The 23,515-nt window shown below is 38.4% G+C and overlaps 1 protein-coding gene across 2 annotated transcripts in view; it reads right to left on the bottom strand.

Moving 5' to 3' along the window:
- Nucleotides 1-23,244, bottom strand: part of insyn1 (inhibitory synaptic factor 1) — a 49,287-nt gene extending 26,043 nt beyond the window's left edge. The window contains exons 1-2 of one of the 2 annotated variants that reach the window (XM_017423643.3): nucleotides 22,809-23,244; nucleotides 20,706-22,350 (exon numbers count right to left, since the gene is read on the bottom strand). In XM_017423643.3, the coding sequence (XP_017279132.1) occupies nucleotides 20,706-20,849 (144 nt within the window). In that variant the 5' untranslated portion in view covers nucleotides 20,850-22,350; nucleotides 22,809-23,244. Of the gene's footprint in view, nucleotides 1-20,705; nucleotides 22,351-22,580; nucleotides 22,731-22,808 lie in introns of those variants that run through there. The other variant, XM_017423644.3, reaches the window with a different exon arrangement.
- Between the last annotated feature and the right edge of the window lie 271 nt (nucleotides 23,245-23,515).

Here is a 23,515-nt window from a genome sequence, read left to right as displayed (position 1 = left end):
CATTTTCAGAGCAAATATGAAAGAAAAAAGGAAAAAGAAAAAGAAGAGAGAGCAAAATGGGGGTTGCTGTAAGCTAACTTTTCCTGTCTTTGGAGTAGAGCTTTGATGTCATTGTTGAATGACAACATTTGATGAGAAATGTGCAGTGAAAATCTGACTTGAAGCAAAATAAATTCTCCACGGTTTACTCTATGCCATTACTATTAAAATATCACAACATGCAACATTTAAATAATACATATTTTTATTATTCCAGCAGCTGTGATTAATTGGGATAAAATCAGATTAAATGAGTTTGGTTAATTAGCAGTGCCTGTAAATACTGAAGCAGAAAAAGAAAACCCTGAAATATAATTGACTGAAGGGCAAAAGAATGCAGATTTTTCCATCTGCAGCTTGGTCTCTTTAATGATGTATGCGAAAATACTGTACTTGCTCAATAATTAATATGGTCAAACAAATTACTGATCAAGCCTCAAAAGTATTTACTCTCTGATTCAAAATGGAAGCAAATCAGAGTATGTGAGCAGGGCAATAAATAATAGGTAATGTTTGCAGAGTCTCTAATAGATCCCATCAAAATGCAAATGATATATTCATTTAATGAGTCACACTTTATTTGGATTGTCCGGAGGTGACTAATGTGTCGCTCAAATGCCTTGGGTGTTTCTAAAGCTTCTCATAATTGTCTGAAAAGTAGTCAATATATCTCTGAGACACAGTTAAACCTATGCTTGAGGTTACTTCAGTGGCACAGTAGCAGCCTCAAAGCATTAATGCAGTATAAAAGGAGGAGGAATCCATGAGTAGTCTCTCGCAGCGCTCTGTTTGGCTTTGCACTGGCCTGATTAGTATTCTGTCTGCAGCAGAGGACACTGGTCTAAATTTAACCAGCAGCAAATAAGAAGGTGGCCTCACCATCTTCGAGTGAACAGATCTGAGCGGACCTAAGGTGATTCTACACCTGCTCAAGCATCAGTGTTTGTGCATTTTTTGCCTGTGGCCATGATTCTGGCTCTTGAGCAACAGTTTTCTACCCAGGCTAGATTGGGTGCTTTTAATGACATGCCTCAGTGCTGTTGGCAGGATGCTTCAGGCTCACACTTTCACCGGCACAATCCTGCTGCTGTATTGCAGGAATTTAGTTCAGAGATAGCTTATTAATAAATACTTACCTTATAAGGCTGTATGGCATCAGGGAAGCACTTTAATCAGTGCTTCAAACAAAACATGTATCTTGAGCTTACATAGGCATAGCTGACATGATCCTGCTTGAATCTGTAGCTTAAAAAATAACATTTGACCAATGATGAGGGATTAAGAAATAAAGCTAAAGATAATCAGAAGAAATGTATTATGGCCATTATTGGGCAAAAACCTTGTATCTCCATTTTCATCATGTATTGCTTTTCTTAAATCAATTCTAATGATCAACTTTCACAACTGTCTGTGGTTTGGGGGTTGGCTAAGCAATGAAAGGTGTCAAAACAAGCTTGTGATGTTTTTTAGAAATACAAGGTTTCTTCCCAACAACAACATTATATAATTTATTCATTCATTTGTTACTCAAGAACCGGATCTCTCTGTTTTCACTTTGACTATGCCATAACTTGTCTTTAAGTGATAGTTCAGATCTCTTAAGGAGGGGTTCTGTGGACAGGTTATGATTATTATCTACTATAGATAGCTCTTTAAACAGTTTCAGTTTGGAAAAAAAAACAGAGCTAAGCAGTGCAGGGTCAAGACCAAAGCATCAAGATGCACCAGATGTGTTACAGCTAGCTGCGGCTGTTGCTATTTGTGCTTGCAAGTAACTATTGCATTCTACGTAAATAACAATGCTATGTTAAATTGACTGGGATGTAAAGGTTAAGAAAAAACAAAAAACTAAAAAACAATTTGATAAACGGTTATGATTTTTCTTATTTTTTAAAGACTGAAGTTGTTTTGAGATGACAAGAATCAGATTTGTTCTTGGCCCCATTTGGACTAGGTGTTGGCCTAATATTTTGATCAGAAATCAACTCATGTTCTCAAAACTGATGCTATTCAAAAAGCTAGCTACAACAGGTAAGATATTCATTGTTAATATCCATTCCACAAAACCCCACTTCAAAACATCCAAACTTTTGCTTTAATATGTAAGGCCGATCCTCCCTTAATGACTATAGCACACCTAGAGCATTACCCTTCAGATGTCCAGCACTGATCTGAAAACTCACCATTCTGCTACGAGTAATGAAAGGGGCAATAAATAGATAGCTTTGTGGGAAACAGGGGAGAGTGAAAACAGAAAGAGTTTCCATCTATCAATTAAATGACAGAGGCCAGAGTGTGCGCTCAGTGAATTAGGAGAATCCAATGCCCTATTTTTCTTTTCATTGGAAATCATCAACACTAAATACAGCAATAATAGATAAAGAAAGAAAATCCAATAAAGTATAAAATGGATGGATAATAACATCCATTTGCTGTCACAAAAGTTTATAGTAGGTTTGGCTTCAGGAAAAAGTCTTCACTGCTTCAAATTGAAGTCTCAACATATGGAGTTGCCTAGGCTTGCCATGAAGCACCTTTCATCAAATAAAATGATATTTCTAAATTGAACTGCTATTCCAGATTGTTTTATTGTGATACTGTTAGCGCACAGCACCTCCCTCAAAGGCCAACATTTTCTCCAACAGTTCAGAGGCATGAAGCACGTCTGACAGCTATTTTGACAATGTGGTGTGAAAGACTGGTAAGAAGTGGGTGGGTGGGCTGAGTGACGATGTTGTTAGCTGTGCCAGCGCTCCTTTTTACTCCTTTCCTTGAAGCTTGTTTTTGCTTTTAATGGCTCAATGCCCCTTGGAAAGATAATACCCAAGGCAGCCTCTGATTTTTTTTTTTTTGTTTTGTTTTGTTTTGTTTTTCTTTTTCCTTCTGTTTGTTTCCCATTTCCTAAAATAAAAAAAGAATGTCAGCTTTTATCTGCTGCCGTATTATAGGTCTATCCAAGATAAATGACATGCTGACATGCACATTGACAGATGTACTGTACATGAACAGAAATAAAATCTGATTTATGCATCTCCGTGGATCAGAGGTTTTACTATCCGGAGCAATGGAAGCCAGTCATTCAAAGATAACGTGCTACAGATTTAGTCTTGCACACCTCATTAGAATGCAAAAGTGATGACAGTGCAGTGCTCGAATATTATTCATTTAATTATCAGTTTGTTCAAGGGGGTAGTGTAAAGTTTGAGATGCTGATTGCAACACATCATTATTTCTAAAGATCCTAGACATAGCTGTGTTTACAAAAACTTAGTTTGGCTTTACTATAAAATGTGCTTTTTTCTTCAAGGATTTTGTCTTGTGTTTAAGACTAAAAGATCAATAATGTGTCCTCTGCCTCTACCAAGCCCACTGATAAAAAAAATAAAAAATAAACAATTTATTTGTGAAGTGAAAATAACATTTATTGATCTTTGTTATCCCATTCTGTGTGTGTAAGTGCAAGGAAACTGGTTTAAATTGTACAAATTGCGGAAGTGCGACAGCTCAGGTACCTTTTCCCCTTTTTCATGCATCGGTTGCATCCTATAGTTGCAAAAAATGGTGTCCTTGTTCAGCCATTACAATGCTTATTAGGTAATTCACACGCACCAGACAGAGGCGGCTCAGTGCCACATTAGTGTGTGCTCACACACAGCAAGCCATAATCAACTAAGTGGCAATAGTGTTGGCTAAAGCAATGTGACTAATGTGTCTTTTTTCATTTCAAGCATACACATCAGTTCAGCTTTCTGACAACCTTCGCTTCTTTACTTTCCTACATGGTACACGTGCAATAAATATATATCAAGACCTTTGAATCAGTGGGGATTTTAAGACCATGGTATGTATATGTATATATATATATAAAACGTGTATGAATTTATTAAATTAGGCCAATACGCTTTAATAAGAACATAATATTCAACACAAAGTAAAAAAATTGCCAAAACACATTCATTACAGTCCTTCCTCTGCCTTGACAAGTCATTAAAAAAAAGACATAATAAAAAAAAACCCTACAGTTTTTGAGTGACTCCTAACTTTATTTTTCACCCTGAGCTTGGATTCATACATATGTATTGGGGTGAGACAAGCAGGCAAGAGTGGGTTGAGAAAAGTATCAGGCTGCATGTTGCACTGTGTATATCTAACTGCATAACCACCCACTGTTATGGCCAATTTCAAATCCAAAACGAAATGTTTTCAAAGTTGTTTTCCGCTTTTCAGTCCTAAAGCCAACATCCCTGGAGTCCAACGGACGTCGCACAAACAGGCCAGTCTATCTGCAGAGATCACAGTCAACATTTAACCATCTGTCAATCAAGCAGGAACTGTCAAAGTGTTTGAGAGCTTTAAAGCCCTGCTACCTTTCCTGCAGAATTTCCCTTTAGAGCTGTTTCCCTATGTTATTTCAATTACACTAAATGGGTCTGTGGTGGTGTCACCCTTCTCCAGATGTCTGGTTATGGTGCATTTGGTCAGAAAGAGATAAAACATTTGAGTGTTTTTTCAGGGTCGCACTTATACAGGCACAATGCCGTCTTTATATTCAGGCAGTATTTACAAATCTTTATAATGCAGGCATCCATTATTTAAGTTGAAAAGATTTGTGTGAAATTTTAAAGTAGAATCCAAACTGTTTTTTTTTTTTTTTTTACTATTATCAGATTTATTTGTCTCTGACTCTCATTTTATTTTTTTTAAACTGACTTCTGAAAACACTTTTCTGGACTTAAAGAGACAGTTTGGATTTTGAAGTGTGACTCTGTGGAGATTTTATCAGTAATCAATATCTTACCAGCAGTAGAAAGTGCTTTATAAGATTGGACAATGAGGCAAAGGTTCTACAGTAAAGCTAACTGATTGTATGTAGGGCCAGGTTGAAAGTGAACTGATCCCATCTTAACACAGTTTCTGTCTCAGAAATTTCATAGCAGTTTTGCAAACATTATTTTATAAACTTTTCCACTCCCACCACTTTTGCAGTAAACCATTGGTCCCCAACCCAGGTTCTCGGGGGTCACTGCCCTGCATGTTTTAGATGGTTTCCTGCTTCGATTCTAAGGAGTTGTTCATTTACATGCTTCTGCATATCTTTCATCACATGATGATGAGGTAATTTAATAATTTTAACCAGGAAAACATCTAAAACATGAAGAAGAGTTGAACATGAGACCTTGCACTGGGGACCTCTGCATTAGATAGACATTAATGTGGAAGTCCATACTTATTTATAGCTAAGACCATGTTGATCTATGGTCCATTACCAGTAATGATTAATTTAATATATGCTTTGCAAAATGAAACACTTAAGTGTACCTGGAAAACATAACCTTTTAGATTAAAAAAGCAATATGATGTAAAAATCAGTAAAATCTTGTTTGTTTGAACCACTATGGAATTTCTTTTTACACAGCTTTACTTTTGCATTAGGTATTATCTCTGCCTGAATAAGCTTAAAACATTCTATTTTGCAATGCATTAATGGATTGCAGAACAACACAGTTTTGAGTATAAATAACCGTGACTTAGATGTAAATAACAACCTTATATAAAAGTAATGAGGATGTGAAAGTTTCTAAAATAGTATTTGCATAAACCACAAAAAACAAAAAAGAAAAATGAATTTGAGTTGTGTAAATGGCAGAAATCCACTTTGTAACTGGCTCCCACTCTAATGGGCTGTTAGCTTAGCTTCCTTGGGAAAATGTCTCTCTAATCCTCTAAATCAAGACAACAGCAACTCTGACTGATGATAACATCTCCACTACTTCAAGAGTCCCACTTTAAAACATTCAAACTATATCTTTAAGAATCAAAAATTAGAACTGTCATGCATTGTTTAGTTAATATATTTTTGTTAATCTCAAAAGTTCTGTTTCCTTGGAACATTATTTGCTAGGAATTGAATATTTGCTTGGAAGACCTTTCTGTTTTAGGCAAATCAGAAGGGGCTGTGGTGGCAAGCCGGCATTACACACTAAACACTGAGACGTGATTTCAAGCAGAAAGACATGGGGAAGTGATTTGACAAAAAGTAGAATGATACATGCTTCATTGATGTTTTCATTTATATGCCATATGTAGACAGTCATATTCACAGGCTTGCAAAGAAAAAAAAGTCTCAGTTTATTTTGACACACAAACCTTTATATTGTTTCACCTATTTTATCAAGCTGAAACTTGCTTTCAACCTAGTGAAAAGATAAAAAAATACAATGTTTTGTCATTATAACTGCCCTAAAGCCATTGTACCTGAAGAGAGGAAGAAAATCACATGTAACTTCAGGTCCATTTGACTCGAAGGACATGGGAGGGTTAAATAAAGTCATTGATGCTCTAATATTAGGTTTGAAAGTGATTACTACCCCTGTAAGTTCTTAGGAGCACCACATTGTACATTTATAATACAGCACACATTAGTTTGTTGTCAATGCATCAAAAAATTGAGTAGACACTTGACTTTTACATTTGATGTTGCATCTCAACTGTACAATATCAAAAAGTGAAAGAGTAATATTTATTTATATTTATCTCTGGGGAGCCAGGACATTCACACACACAAACACACACACATATATATATATATATATATATATATATATTATATACAGGTCTCCTTACTGCCCTTGTATTTTGTTAAATTTAAATGAACTTAAAGCACAGATTACTTTAAGAGTGTGTGCCACCACTAATTTAGCTTCTTTCTTATTTTTTCTCCATTTAGGTCGCAGCAGATGTCATTGACTAAATGTAGACCAAAGCTATTTTTGGTTGTTACAAATGACTCTGCGAAGCAATGGTGACGCAAGACAGATGGATTTGATGCTTCTTCAGGGCAAAAAATTTAAACATGTTAAGTCTTACAAAAAATAAGACAAACAGAGAAAGGAGAGAAAGCTTTTATCCCCATGTCAGAAATTTTCAAATATACTTTGAAAAACAACCTCTGAACCAAATAGAGATGCTGGATTGGCAGCTGCTTTAAAGCTAGAATAAAGCTAGAACTTTTTTTTTTTTTTTTTCATTTTCTTCTTTTGTGCATCTGCTTGAAGCTGTAGCATTACTGGATGAGCTGCTGACCCTCTTTGGCTTGTGCACCCTGAAGATGAACACACTTAGCCCCTGGCCCTGTGTGCATGGCTCTGACTGAAAAAGAAACTGTTGTCTGGAGGCCAAGAGATAAGCCCTCTCACCTTCTTTCTTTTCTTTTTGTCTGTCTCTCGCCAGTCTCACCTCTTTTTCCCACTCTCTACATCCCATTCTCATCTCTTGATTTGTCCTCTTTAAATATTTTACACACACATCCACCTTGATGCACATACACAGGCTCATACAGAGACTGCAATGGATATCATATGCCCTGCTGTGCTATTTTTTTAATGCTGACAAAAGCGTCCCCACTTAAACCTGACAATGGATGGCCTGTGCACCTTCACCCTCGCCTGACTCTGAAAGTACTGACTGTGGGCAAACCACTCCATCAAGCTAACCTCTTTGCCAACACGAACAGCTGATTTTAGAAGTTATCATTTCAGCCATGACCTTGACAGGCAGTCCGGACACTATTATTGCAGCTCTGCTCCATCTCATCATTCCATTTCTATCGTCTCTTAATCCCCACTGATGGCTCTGAATCCAAACAAGAACAAGCTATAGGACACTGGATCAATTAGTCACGTAGTTTGCCTACAGATGCACATGGAATTGGTAATAAACCTCAAACTGCAGGCTGGTTTCTATGATTTATGTGCTATAGTGACAGCAAATTTAGCTCTATGGGGGTCAGTAGAGTCATGATTAAACTGTAGTTCTTGGTATTACAATTTATATACATACTAGACATATTTCTTCACATTGGACCACATATTTATTGAGACATTAACTCTTATCCATTAATTACTTTTTTCACATTTAACATTATTACAGATGCCACCAAAATCAGAATTTACATTTGATTATCTTTATTTGTCACCACAGTTTTTGGTGTTTCTGTCCATATTTAAGCACAAAGAAGAAAACAAGTCATTCTCTGTACCTCTACCAAGCATCTCCTTCTTTGTGAATAACCTGTACTGCTCTCTGGGAGCCACATGACTCTGAGTCATGGTTGAATTGGGGACACCGGAAAGGTTTTACCAGTCAGACTCCTCTGCTTTGTCGTGCTTTTCTTTCTGTAATAAATTCTACTGTGCGGAGGTGAATGTATTTTATGCATATGTTTTACCTGCATCTTACATGTGACTCAACACAAGCGCGCGGTGAGCCACAGTATCTGCCTATACTCAGTGGGAGCAAAGACACAAAAAAGATAAAATTAGTCATTTCAACCACATGTATCACAGTCAGCCTTAAGGAAGAGATATCACGTTGACTAATATAAATAGAGCGTTTAATTAAAGTAGTTTTGAGCTGATTTTTAACTTTGCATTAGTAACACTATTCATGCAGTCAAACTTTAATAAAGTTAAAGTTAATACATGTAGAAAACAGTTTATCTTGGTTTTAAAATATTCATCAGACACCATATGTTAACAGAAATAAATAGTGGACTGTCTTGTTTGAAAAACAACAAACAAAAAAACTATAAAGTACAATAAATAAAAGAATAATCAATCCATCCATCTTCTACCACTTATCCGTGGCCGGGTCTCAGAGGCATCAGTCCAGGAGGGAAACCCAGACGTCCCTTTCCCCAACGACACTCTCCATTTCCTCCTGGGGGGATCCCAAAGTGTTTCCAGGCCAGAGAGGATATGTAAACTAATAATAATAACAATTACCAATTTATTCAAAGTAAACTGGAGCAACAAGGTTATTTTCCACCGCATTATAAAAGGAAATTATAAAGGAATTTAATTCCTTTTTAAGCTATATGCTAGATAAATGAGGTTTGATTGAATCACACACTGTACAAATTAAAAATGTAGGAATAATCAACAATCTGTTTCCACCGAACCTACACTTTGTGTCAACAGTCATCTCTGTGATCACTGTGTTCAAATGTGTCTTATCAGACAGTAATGGCGTTATCTTTGACTTCTCCTATTTTGTCTGTTGTCAAACATCTGCTCATAAGATAGATATTAAAGCTAGCTGAAGAGACTAATGGTAATTCCAAGGCTCTTAGTGTTTGAAGACCCTTGATCAGATCATTCTTTTCATAATCATACAGCTATTTGACAAAATAGCTGCTTCCCACAGGCCTCCCACTTGTGATCACTGTCAATTGTGTTCACTGGAGCAAAACGATAAGCAAGTGGCCACGAGTCGGCATGAAACACTACAAGCAATCGCCCACAACAGCTATCTAATACTTCACAGGAAAATGAAGTGGACCCGTTTGAATATTATGGCAATATTAATAAAGATGTATTCCACAGAAAATGCAAATTAAAAAATGGAAATCCACAATCTATCAGATAGTAAATTTTGGAATATGTGTATGCCAAAACATCAACTTAATCTGAAATTTTAATGAAGGATTGGAGGAGCACGGCTGCCAAGAAATGATGAAACGAAAGAGTAAAGTGCTTGTTTATCTATTCCATTTTTCCAATCTACTTAATTTTTTTTAATCTTGTGTAATTTTCTTTCTTATCAGAACCTTGTAAGACACAGCTGACTTCAGCCCACATCAACCCACAGCCCCTCACCAGTTAATGTAACCGCAGATCAAAAAAGTCTAATTACATTTTTTTTTACCCTCTCTGGCCTTGGTGCTTTGAATAAAAGTCAGAAATTTTCATCATCTTGGCCATAAACTCTCAACCACACAGGTGACTGCGCAGATGACAACAAATGGCAATCACCTCCAAAAAACTCTGTTGACACATCCTGCCCCCTTCTGCTCTTAGCTGAGTGTCTGAATAATTAGGCTGTCCTCTGCTGTGCCTCTTTTCTTTTGCCCTGCCCTGCAGTAGGTGCTGTGTTGTCATGCTGTTGACAATGGCAGTGGTGGCAACCATCCATGCTGAGCCACTGGCTGAGTCTGAGCTGCCAGGGATAAAACAATGACAGAAAGAGAGACAGGGGGCAGATTCCAGAAACACGGAAAGCTGGTTTTTGAAGACACACAATGTGGCTTAATTTTATTTTATTCTTCTTCCTGTGATTTTAAAGGTGCTGCTGTTTCCAGAGAAGCACTGTGGTGTTGAAGAAACATGTTTGAACATGCCATTGTTGGAAAGGTTTCTCAAAATGAGCTAAAAAAAAAAAAAAAAAGAAATTTCTTACAAATGAGCTGATTTTATATTGGAAGTATAGCCCACTATCAAGGCCAACTTTTTTTACCTGCTGCCTGTGCACCTGTTACTCCAACACAAACTGGCCTCACTCCACGTTGGATAGATAGCTTTCCCTCGGATAACATCTCCAGGAAATTCAAACTCCAATTCTATAAGCCAGCAACTAGTCACTCATCCAAAACAAGTAAAGACATATACTGAGATTTCCAAAATAAAAACACTAAAGAACCTAAAATCATTGCTCACAATCCCCTGCTTTCTGTTTAAATACCTAGCTCCCAGCATGCAAAGGGCTGAGTGAACAGGTGTTACGCCGTGATGCAGCTCTGTGTGGCGTGCTGTTTTATTTGGCTAATTTTCCATGCGAACGCGTAAATTTTGTGATTCATGGGTTTGGTGCGGCTGTACACAAGCCATCTTTGCAGGATACACTGTTTTTATGATGTTCAAAATCTGACTGCCCAGCTTTCGCACCGCAGTTGGTCAAGCTGCTAAAAGTGATGAAATCCATCACAAAACTTACCCTGCCTCTGGTTAATTATCGCTCCACCAAGGTGACCCATTTGTTCAGTTCGAATTACATTTCCATAATAACGTAAAACAAAAAGAAAAGTTGATTTGATTTAATAAGACAGGTGCCACTTCATTTCACTACACACAAATTAGCTATGGCATATTAGGCCAAATTCAGACTCACTGCTTAGATATTCAGACAGAAAGGTTTATCACAAAGAAAAGTAATTGACATTTAAATGTTATGAATCTTGGTCTTGTTGGCATTAATTAGAGGGATTAAAAATAAATCCCAGTAAAAGAATCAAATGTTTTGGCATTTCTAGAGTTCCTGCTCATAGCAAGGTGCATTACCTTTGTATTAGCCTACCATCCCCTCCCAGAGGCGTAGCTCTTGCAGTTTTCGGAAATAAACACACAGTTTGAAACGTGCAATTTAAAATTGTGCTTATTCTATTGGAATAAAGAAAAAAAAAAATATTACTGTGGGATTTCCTAATTAAAATCAAATTCAGTATTGTCGTTACAAGATAATTAAATTTGATTTCAACCCAAACTGAGCAAATTACACAGAGAAAATAAATATCCATGCAAGGCTTCATTTAGGTCTTTTTTCAGGTTCTAAAGCAGTTTTTACTCTCATGCTGTGCACTCAAGCAGGACAAAATTCAACAAACAATTTGCCAATTTGAGATAAACAAAGAACTAAAACTTATCATTTTGTTTAAGAGTATCGTGAGACTACTTTCTTAAGACTAAGCTTCAATTTATTGCTGAAAAACAATAAACTTCTTATGTTTTCAGGACTTTTAGGCAAGGCAACTGAAGTAAATTTTATAAAAAAATAAAAATCTTATTATCACAAAGCAGTCGTTGTGCAATAGAAACTAAAACAGTTTTTATTTTATATTTTTGTTGTTGTTTATGAATTCCTGTTGCATTTTTTTAAATCATCCCTTTGCAGAATTTAGTTGTTTTTTTAACTGATGCATCTGCTGTATGATAGGATTGCAGAGAAAATACAGTATTTATGCTCTTATTGAATATTTAAGTTTAACCATTTGTATATAAGTAATTTCGTGAAAGTTAGGCACCTAAAAAACAAACAGACATCAACATCAAAATGATTAATAAAATCCTGGAACACTGCCTATACAGGTTATTCAAATCTCAGTAGTTAAAACATTTATTAGTAACAATTATTTTCTCAGCATGAGGAAATGTTATTTAAACACATAATTTGACTTTATTAGGTTCATTCTAAGACAGAACAACAAACCACGTGTTGCCCAAAGATAATGCCAAACTCAGAGCATAAGAAATTATTTTTACATAGCAGCGTGTCCTTCTTTTGTCCTCTGAGTCTGCCATTTTTCATAACCCAAAAAACATTTATGCTTTGAGAAATATGTTTCATAAAAAATAGATTTGGTCTACTCTAATGCATAACTCTGACAACTTCCTCATATAAACCCCAGCTATTTGTGCATCTTTGATAGTGAGAAAATATACTCTGAGACGAGGCAAACAGGAGCATGGGCATTATTCTTCATTATCCCAGAAAAGGGCTTTGTTTTTCTTTTACTGAAATATGTCAATAAACTTCATTTTTCTTCTTCATTATCTATTAAAGAAAATACATTTGTAAATGTTTGTACGTTCTTCACTTTTATAATTGACCGTTTTAACAATGACTTTTTTAGAGCTCTTTCATCACATTTAAATTGAATTTTCCACACAGTACAAAATGTTATTTTACCTTTCAGGTAATTGCTTGCCAAGAAGGCAAAGATCATTCCCTGACTCTAAGAAGTGAGAGTGAAGTGCTCTTTAGGAGTTAAAGAGACAATGATTATGAAAATGATAACACTAAGAATGAACTTATGCGCTAAGTGATAGCACCTTCTTGACATTATGTGTAAATATTAACATTCAATGTGTAAAAACTGAAAAAAAGCAGGGAGTAGTACATTTTGAGGGTTTGAAATGCTATGGGTAGTGCACCACTGTATTTAAGTTGATTCTTCTGGCTAATTTGAGACATGGTTGATTTGTGATAAATTTCAGAGTACAGCTAAAAATAAAAGGAAAAACAAAAAAAGCTCCTGATTAACACTCAGTTTAACACACTTTCAAACATTTTAGCTGAGCTCAATCTGCTACACTGGGGAGTGGGTTGGCCCACGCTGCCTCTAGCACTTTTCCAGGCAAAAATAAAATTTGATCACAGTGTAGAATATTATTTTGTACTTTGCCTTCTAATTGGAGAAAATGAGTGTCCACATGGGGTAAAAGATCCAGTTTGATGGCCTAATGGGAACAAAGCTGTTCCTCCCTGCACACTTTTCTTTGACACATTGGAATGATGTAGTATTTTGTGCAGGCTGCTTGTGCACTTTGATGGGTGCCATTTTTCACAACATTAACTACAGCTTACAGGTTTTATTCACCACACAAAGATAGGCCAAAACAACCCTAAACACGCCCACGAACCAACACAATTGCAACAATTGATCTAAGCTGTTCCACCCAGCCTGTCGCAATTCTGTGAAGCAGGAGAAAACATTATCTCCAACCACCCTTCATGTCTTCTTTCTTTCTTTCTTTCTTTCTTTCTTTCTTTCTTTCTTTCTTTCTTTCTTTCTTTCTTTCTTTCTTTCTTTCTTTCTTTCTTTCTTTCTTTCTTTCNATACAAATAAACTTGACTTGACTTATTGACAGTAGTGCCAAGGTACTTATAGTCCTCCATTTCTATTACATCCAGGATCGTGAAGCTGTTTTCTTTCTTTCTTTCTTTCTTTCTTTCTTTCTTTCTTTCTTTCTTTCTTTCTTTCTTTCTTTCTTTCTTTCTTTCTTTCTTTCTTTCTTTCTCCTGCACACATTTTCTCTTTCTTTGCTTTGCCTTGGGACAAGTAAAAGGGTTAGTGGCCAAATCACAAAGTACAAGCATGCATGGTAAAAAATAAAAAAAAAATCACCGCTTTATCTGTAACTAGCCCTCAGAAGGTGTGTTAGGTGATAAAATCAATGAGCACAAAGAGCACAATTTTTGGAGTGTTTACCTCAGCAGAGGTCTAACCTAAAGCCCTCATTACAGTGTGTGCTGAGTGCAGGGTTCGTGGAGGGAGGCAGAGCTCAAAGGGCTGGCTAATCCAGTGGGTTTTGCAGGCATGATGGGCTAGTCAATATGCTGGGCCTGCATCCTAAAGAAGCAGGAGCTTCACAGCAGAACTAGGTAAAAGAGGCTCAGGGGAATGCTTTGCGTAGTGCTGTTTTTTATTCTTTCTACAGCTCTCAAGGTTAGATGCCACTAAAGTCTTAACTCATTCATTACCTTTCCTTTTTTCGTTGGTCACATCACACCTCAATACTCCATATTTTTTTTATTGCAGATACAGAAATCTGATATTATTCCCACTGCAAGACCTAGTTTTAAAACACTGCTGGGTCACGGCTGTGGCCAATAAGAATTTATATAAATTAGCTCAACAAAGAGATGATCAAACATACTACTTCCACTCCCGGAGCAGTATTTTATCAGTCCAGAGAATAATTGAGTCTCTGATTCATTCCAGGAATAAAAAAAAAAAAATCAGAGCTCAGCTCAAGGCAGCAACACAGGTGTGGAGATGGCACGGTGTTTTGTATTCAGCGAAGAATAGATAAGGCTTGAGGTGTCCCACTCTTGTTGTTTTCCCGAGCAAAGAGAACTCTGCTGGAGGCACGTCACCAAGTTTAATTTAGGAATTTAATTTCCACACACAAAAGAGGTCTGACAAGGAAGAACAAATTGACAGACACAGCAGGCGGGTACTTCATTTCTCCCAAATAGCTATTAATGAGAATAAACCCTTTGGTGCAGGTATGTCAGGTTGAAGGGCACTTTCTCTTTTTGTGTGTTTAAGCTTTCAGCATTTTCTCAGAGAGTAATTTTGGCCTGCTGAGCTAGTCGGCATGTTCACATGTTGGGGAGTTGGACCAAACCATGCCTTAATCTAAAATAAATAGAGTTTGTGGAGGAGAACAGGCTGGTCTGTCCTCAGTGGAGATCACTGGGCTGTGGTCAGCTGGGCAGTAAACTCACAATCCCGGCAGCCAAATCAAAAGGATTTTTGTGTGTGTGTGTGGAAAACGATCCATCAGAATGCAGCTTTGTGGCTGATTATAAGTTTTGACTGCTGAAACAAACAAATAAAAAGGACCACAACCACCGACCAGGTTTATCATTCAGCCACGTCCAGTCACAATTTGAATTAAACTGAGATTTTTTTTTACAGTGGTTTTAATCCAGCAAGGTTATGAAATATACAGAAATATATATATATTTAGAAAAAATACAAGTATTTGTATACATTTTGCTTTCTTTTTTCTTCTTTTTTGGCTTTTATCTGGTTTTCAAATATCTCTTTTTAGTACAAATAATTTATTAAATTCACAACATTGAACTGTAAAATAAGAAATAAAAAAACTTCTACTTTTTATAAGTGTTTATATGTTTTCCATAACAATGTTCAGTGTTGTTCCTCATTTAAAATAAATAGTTCAAATCTTTCAAAGTGGGATTATGTGCAAAAACTGTGAACAATTCATCAATTGATGTCTTACTTGTTTTAGTTAGATACATCGTTCAACAGCCTCGGTACGGTGAAATAAAGTTTGATACTGACTGGATTGACAAGCTAAAAGCTAGGCCGAAAGCAAAGACCAAAGTGGACTCATGCTATTTTAAAACAAATTTAATCTCAAAAATACCATAGTGGTTCATGCCATTTTTAAAAATAAACCTTTACACTTAGGTGCTACAATCTGCACAGGAAGTGCTACTTCTTATTTGATGTTGCTGTCTGAGCTTGTAAATAGCCATATAATTTCATATAAATAACCATGTAATGTGAAAGTGATGACAATGTAAAGGTTTATAAAACAGTGTTTGTATGACCCACTTTGACAATATTGAGACTAGAGTTGATTTAAACCAGCAGCAATTTCCCCTAATCTTTCTTCTGCTTGGAGTAGAACTTAGTTTCTCAGTTTGGACAGAATTTAATTGTTTGTCTCCAAACTGAGTTTGTTCAAAGACCTACCTACAATATGCAAGTAAATAATTGTTCATAACAATTTCACATACTGTTTTGCTCAAGTCTATTAGTTAATATAATCTAGATTATGGTATACTATGTAGTTGCCAGCATCAGTAATGCTCTGAAAGTTCAAGTGAGATTTTGACTCATGGTTAAATGTTCAACTGATATTGCTAAGCATTTTTCTTCTTCTTGCCCTTCTCAGCAGCAATAACAGCAGAGGAAAACACAGAGAGAAAAGGAAACTGTTCCTTATGAGAAAAATAGCCCTTTAACTTTCCTTTTTTTTTGCTTTGAGTCTCTCTTGGGCTGCCTCCGAGTTTGGATCAGATTTAGTTCAGTGCTGAGCTCGGCATCCTTAGCAGAGAGAGGCCAAGTCTGGTGCACACGTGTCAGTGTGTCGTTATTCGTCTTAGACTTTATCAGGAAGCACTAAAGCTGACTGAGTCCAGGGACTGATCTGGGTCCGGTTGTATGAATATGCCACTGTTCACACCAGGCTTCAACAACACAGCTTTCAGGCCTACCACACGCATGTCAGGTCACCTCATGGAAGCCCACCTGAACCTGAACACACGGCTCAGTTACATGGCAGTTTTGTTTGAGGCACTCCAGTCTGAGCACAAATGTTTTAATTTAACAAGCTGCATTAAGGGATCATGCAGCTGGGATTTGCTGATGAATAAAAACTGAATAGATTGCTAATTTGTGCTGCTTGCACCTGCAGTTTAGTGTTACATTAAACAGTTGTTATCTGTAACTTTAAAAAAAATGTGAAAGCACAACCACGATCTTCTACTCCTAATGACAGTTGCAAACACTGAATTTATTTATTGAAGTATTTTTTTGTGAAGCTCAATAGCATTCAGCACTCAGTTGATTCTTTAATACATGAATCTAAAACTGCTCGGTGACCCGTTTTATTATTAAAGCTGTTACTCAGTACTTCATTACTATAAAAAGCTGACATTTGGAGTACGCAGATTTCACCTGACAGTGGCCTTTTGCTGTTGGCTTTGTCCTCCCTCTTAGGGCTTTAGTAGGCCAGTGTACCGTATTGCATAAGGACACGCACACATTACCAAAAGGCTAATCAGAATTGCTCTTTGTCGAGCTTTTATTCTTCTCTCTTGCTCTCTCTCTCGGAGCCTTAATTCTACGAATCCTGATTGCCTTCCTGTGTTCATTTGTCTTGAGATGAGCACCGACGTGAAGCTTCGGCAGCTCGTGCTATCATTCTGCATAATAACTACATCCGCACAATAACACTCCATCATTTCTGTTTGGTTTTGTGAGAAAATGTGTAGCTTTCTTGCAGCTTCTTGTACTCTTTGAGTCCATGAAATTACTGCTTTTCTTTTCTTTCAGGTCTTTTTAAACACTTGTTTAGTTTATGACACAGAATAGGTACCATTGCAGGTTAATTCCTACATTTGTGTTTCTGATTCTAACTTTTAGAAGTTCCTTTGCATTCTGTTTGACTGCATATTTCCTCCAGTTCATCCTCACACTTCTAGAAGGAAAGTCCAAGGTTGACATGATAACTAAATGAATTATTTCCTCTGCAGATGCCACTCCTGGCGGTGCATTATTACAAATGGAGTAGTTTATCAGTATATTACCTTCCAGTGTCCTTCCTTTAGGACCATCTCATTTTACCTGTCACAAAACCTGTAATAGGATTCAAAAGTAAGACAGGCTTCAGTTGACAGTAATGGGCTCTTGAAGAGAGGAAACTGGCCATGCTCTGTGTAACATTTTTCTACATCATGTAAAAAAAAAGTTTTATTGCTTGAGACCACACTGGAACAATAAAATTCTCCATACTTACATTTAAATGACCTCTTTGATAATCTAGTTTTATCTTTAGAAATAATATAAAGAATTTTGATAACATTTGTTAACTAAAGTACAAGATGCATGTATGAACAAAAACTGTTGGAGGCTGTGAAGATTTGATGTATACAACTTACACCACCAAAAAAGAAATTTACTTTTTTTTTTTTACAATGATTGCTGTTTCTTTCTCAAATTTCCTTACAAAAGCTAAATGTTTGTTGGCTTTAGTACAAAAAGTGTTTGCTGAAGAAAAATAAATGTTTCCTAATGGCTTGTGGTAGACACCCAGTCTGTTGCATTTCATTTACATACTGTGATGGTGATTAAAGTTAAATGGTAGGTTCACCACAGGGTTTGCTCAGACCTTGCTGAGTGTTGTCATAGAGACTCAAACTCCCTGTTTAAAATGGTGATGCAGTTTTTGCCAAGTATTTTAGGTGTGAGTTGGGAACACGCTTCGGGGAAAGGATGCTTAGCAAAGAGGATGATGAAGTCTGGCAGACAAGAAAGTAAGACCCAAAAGTGACCTCTTTTCAAGACCTCGCAGCCTTCATGAGAAAAGACAACCACTTCAGGGTTGGATCTCTGGAAAGAGTTTGTCTAAAAAGGACAACTGTGGCTAATTTTATCATGGTTTGTATTTTTCTGAAATGTAATAACCAAACTGAGAACTTTTAATATACCAGTGTAGATATATTCATTCATTTCCTTTAATAAACTAAAGTGTGATGAAAAACCTTTTTTTAGAATTCATAAATTCACAATGCTTAAAGTGTGTTTTGTAAATAAAAACTGGGATCCAGTAAATATTAAACAGGAGGACTGGATCCAGTTCACTGGATACCCCTGGAGTTGAATGAATAAAAAAAATAAATAAATAAAAAAAGAAACAAAGAATACAGAAGTTCCTAAAACCTTTTCTTTTTTTTTTTTTGAATGTGAGATCCACCTTTGGTGTTGATAATTGTGCTCCATGGAAAGCTAATAATTTCTTTGATTTCAACAGTAAATACTATCTGTTGATGCATAATTTTTAAGTCATCCAGACTGCTAAAACCTCTTAGAGACTGTTTAATCTGTTTGACATTTAAAAGTACAGTCTACAAAGAAACTTCAGTACGTTTTAGCCTTTAAAGGAAATGGACGTTGACTGTAGGCAGACTCCTTTGCAGTGTGACACATAAAGTGTTTTAACTTGGTAATTTACTAACTTTTTAGATTCCGCTTTTGGCATATTAACAATACATGTCTATAAAAGAAGCACAAAGCAAATTTAGTAACGCCCTTCTTAATTTGCAGACAGCTTGTGCTTTGGAGTGTTTGTTGGCTTTAACTCCTCTGAGCACTGCAGAGTCTCTCCAGCTCCCCAAAGACCTTGTGGGTGATAATCAGTCATTACTGCTCCTTCACTGAGTTATTTTTTCCACATTCACATAGCTATTCATCATTTATTTATGTGGCAGTTGTTATCTGTTATTGTGTTGCTTTCATGTGGCCGAGAATGAGAGATTTTATGGAACATTAGCTTTCCGTGTGTCCGATGGTGCAAAGCTGATCAAGTTTCTTCTTTTTTCTTTGATACAGTTGGGAATCTCCCGGGTCAGTTAATTGCAGGATATTGATACTGGAATTATAACTGCCACTGTGGCTAAAGGGATTCCTTGGCCATTTCAGTACGTGGGATTGTGCTCTTCCAATAAAAATATGACATTTGAGCCACTTTGCGCGGCCCTCGTTAATAGGGTCTGGGATAAGAATGGCAATATGCGTTAGAGCTGGCAGAGGCACAGGCAGTGTTTTTGTTTATAAATAGCTCCAGCCAGCATTATTCCACTTGCAGTTGTCCCATAATCATCAATCACTCCCGCACGTGGGCCGGCTCCTCTTGCTCACCAGAGAGATGGTGCACAGCAAGCCATGCCCTTGCACCTCCGACTGTTCGAGCAGAGCGTAAGTGGGACAGAGCTGGGAGTCAGGGAGACGGAGAAGGTGGGGGTTCTTGTGTGGTGATGGAGTGAGTTATGACAGCTTTCAGAAACCCCTCCCTCCTCTCCTTCAGGTCATTACGTACACCAACATCCTCTATTTCACTTCTTCAACACATTTTCTGACAAACACACACACATGCACAAAGGTGCCCTCCCTGTTTATGCCTGATCAGAATCAGTTGGGAGGCTAATCGTGTGATGTGCTTGGAGGATGTTGGATAGGTCAGGTGCAACTGTTTGCTCAGGTTTCATTTGTCTTTGTCTCTCTCTATCTGGCTCCATCGCTTGCTGAGGAGGAGCTTTGCAAAGAGAGCTCACGGCTTTGAGAACACTGCAGGGCGAAGATCCCAAAGAGATTTTGTACTCTCGCACACATGCACAGATATCCTCTGATTATCAGGCAAGTCTCATGTACAGTAGATACATATGCTTGTATGACCACATAGAGCAAATGTCTTGCAGATATGTTTTTTAAACCGGTTTTACTGTAAACACACACAACTAGAACACACACAAATTCTCTAGTGTTACCATGGCAAAAACACTTTAAGAATCCAGATGATCCTTAACAAAATGCTTATGTAACTATTGCAGCGCAAAGTCCTGTATCTTATCTAAGCCTGTGTCCTTATTTCTTATTTCATCGCAGCTTGGCTTTTTTTTTAAATTTGCTTTCAGCAGATCTTCACATATCCTGACTCTCTCACATGACACCACTGAACAGATGAAGGACACGTGTAACTGCAGATAAACCACTGTTGACTGTAAAAGAAAGGCATCTCTCAACGCTTATCCTCCAACCACAAACAAAAAGAGCCAGATCTTATTGTTTTCAAATCTTAATCAAAATCTGCATGCCGAGGAAGATTTTTACACTTAATTAAATGCAGCCCACTCGAGGAGCACACCCACCTGGAACCCACAGTTTCTTCTGCCCTGTTCCCCTCTAAATCCCCAGCAAAAGAGCTCGATAAGTTTAAGCAGATTTTGAGCCTCACCTCCCGGAGTTCCTTGGCCACATCCTTGAGCTCCTTGAGAATGCCTTCTAACTGATCAATCACCATCTTCATGTGGCTGCGGATGCGTTCTCTCGGGCTGGGGGTCTCAGAGGTGTCCCGGGCCGGAGCTCTGCTGAGGGACATCCTTTACAAAGCTGCGTGGGGCCAGTGGCCAACAGGCTGAGGGCGTGGGGGAGCCGAGTCGGGGTCCATGTCTTTGGCTACGAGGAGCCTCAGTGCTACTGATCCGAACAGGGGCCCCGGCCACGCAGGGAGACCTCAACATCTTAAAAGCACCTGGGCAGCCAAAACGCCTTGCCTCTCCCGCACACTTGGCACAGGGTCACACGCTGACATCCATGCCTTCTGGTCGATGCTTCCAAAAATGGAGAAAAAATCAGCGCGGGTAAAGTTAAACACAGTAAATCCATGGAAAAGGATGAGGGGGAAACACATGGGCTGAATCTCTTACATAATTTTGTTGAGCCAACTCATCTCATGTGTCAGTGTGTGTAGTTGAAGTTGCTTCCAAAGAGGGGCTATTTTAAAATGCTTGCTTATACAGGGAAATTTTTTTTTCCCTTCTTCCACTCTTTTTATGCAATCGACTCTACCGTTAAAACACAGTAGCCTTGTTGCAAATTAACATACAAAATTGAAAGCAGCAAAGAAGTAACCCTTTACTACAGTGGGTTACATAGATTGTAAGCTCAACAAAAGAAAATAGAAATTCCCAGCAGTGGCTCAATTTTCAAAATGATATTTTTCTATCTTCCTGGTGGTCAGCGGGGACAAGATTTGCTGTCTAAATATAGTTATCCATTTCTTCTACAGTCTGTAGAGAGGAGAAAGGTTGAAAACAGGAATATTCCTCTATACAGTGTTGTGTTTCCTTCCACTGGAAAAAAGAACAAGATTCTCAATAAAAACTTCATTTAAAATAAACTTTGCCTCAGATCCATCTTCCTTCTTTTCGAAACAATAACCTAACTGTGTTGCTTTTCATTTTTTCCCTCAATGAAAAGGAAGAGGTCAGAAGTGGGGTTTCTTTATTCTTTTTCTTTTATTAAAAAAATATTGGAGCGTCCAGTATCTCCCCAAAATGCAGAGCTCATTCCATGTGATGTGGGATTAGGATGAATTGATTTCCGAGCTGTCAGAATGTGACTTGTGATGACGATTTGTGGAGGGATTACAAAAAATCATGGTGCCAGTGAGACCCAAATGAGCATCATCCCCTGGAATTTGGGTGGCAGCTTGTCCTATGCAACATCGCCCTCCAAGTCTTCTCACAAAAAAAAAGAAAACACTGACCCACAGCAGTCCACAGGGGTGTGCCCAAAAACCAAGGGAGCAGAAAGAGAAAAGGATTCTCTTGTCTCCTTCAGTTGTTGCTAAGGGAACCCAGTCTGCCTGCTTGTGCTGTGATTGGATAATTATTTTACTTCTTATCCATGTAGTGTGTGTGTTTTCTCTGTGGACTCTCTTCAGAGTGGCAGAGCGCTCCGTGCCATCCAGCAGCACAAGATAAATCCCATGAAAGCTTCCCAGCGGAGCTCCAGAGAACAAGCGGGAGGGAGAGCTTCTGGCCAAATCCAGGGCGATGCCACTGCCACGGGGTGCGCCGGCCAATCACACATGGCACCTGGTCAGATGGAAAGGAAAGCAATCACTTATTCTGACACGTCTTATCCTCCTGTCTACTTGCTTTCAAAGCAGTTTCCACATTTTCTAGCCACATCAAAATAAAGAAGGACACATAGAGATGGGCATAATGATTTTTAGCAGCTGTCAAAAGACATCTCTTGCTTCAGTGGTACTTGCATCACCTCCACATGCACACACCGAGACGCTCACACACACACACCTACTTACCTTCCTTGTGCATCACTATGCTGTTGCTATGCCCAGAGCTGAGTGTCCAGGCACAGCACGACCATACAAGCCACACACAACCAGCCGGTTCTTCTCAGGTCCTTCTGTCGCACACAGTAACACTTCTCACCGTCTTGCTGTTCTCTCTTCCTCTCTCTGTCTCTCACACAAACACACACTCTGCCTGACACACACACACACAGATCCCTCCCCCCTCCCACTACTTACAGTCTTGACAGAGAGAGAAGCTTCTATCAGCAGGGTTATTTCACTCTGAGGTTGTGGCTCATCAGAGGAGGAGTAGAAGTGGAGGATGAAGCTGTGGAGGAGGAGGAGGAGGTGGCAGGGGGCATGAGATGGGAATGATGAATGGCCCTGATAGCCCTCTGGAAAGGGAGAGAGGAGGCTGAAGATGACTAAGAGCCAGAGCGACGAGGAGAACTCCTGCTTCGGATTGTGATGCAGCTGCTACCATCACTCAGACAAGTGCGCTGGCAAAAAAACATGCCACCCGTCATCCTGGTCAGCGTTCACCCGCATATGGAGGCAGCACACTGAGCGGCTCAGGTGCTGCTGTGGAAACGGAGTGTGTTATTCTTTTGACAACCTCTCCCTCTTTGTCTGATGCCTTGTTATTGTCTCTCTCTGTCCCCCCCACCCCCAGCCCCCCCCTGTCTTTCTGTCACTCTTCCTCCGTCCCCCGTCTCTCTCTCTCGGCCCCGGCGCCCTCACTGTGTCCTCGCTGACTGCCGGATGAAGAGAAGCTGATGCCAGAGTTTATCGTGGAGCTCAGGCTCCTGCCAGCACCACTCGGCTCCTCCGCTTAGCTCTGTGGAGGAGGGGCCTGCTGCTTTAAAGGCACAGCGAATCAGGCAGCACCTCCTCTCCTGTCCTCTCCTCTCTGCTGCTGTCGACACTTCCTATCTATCTCCTCT

Source organism: Kryptolebias marmoratus, linkage group LG15, assembly GCF_001649575.2.
Source record: "Kryptolebias marmoratus isolate JLee-2015 linkage group LG15, ASM164957v2, whole genome shotgun sequence".
Classification (NCBI taxonomy): domain Eukaryota; kingdom Metazoa; phylum Chordata; class Actinopteri; order Cyprinodontiformes; family Rivulidae; genus Kryptolebias; species Kryptolebias marmoratus.
Note: the sequence above shows the minus strand (reverse complement) of the source record. Positions and strands in the feature narration are given on the sequence as shown.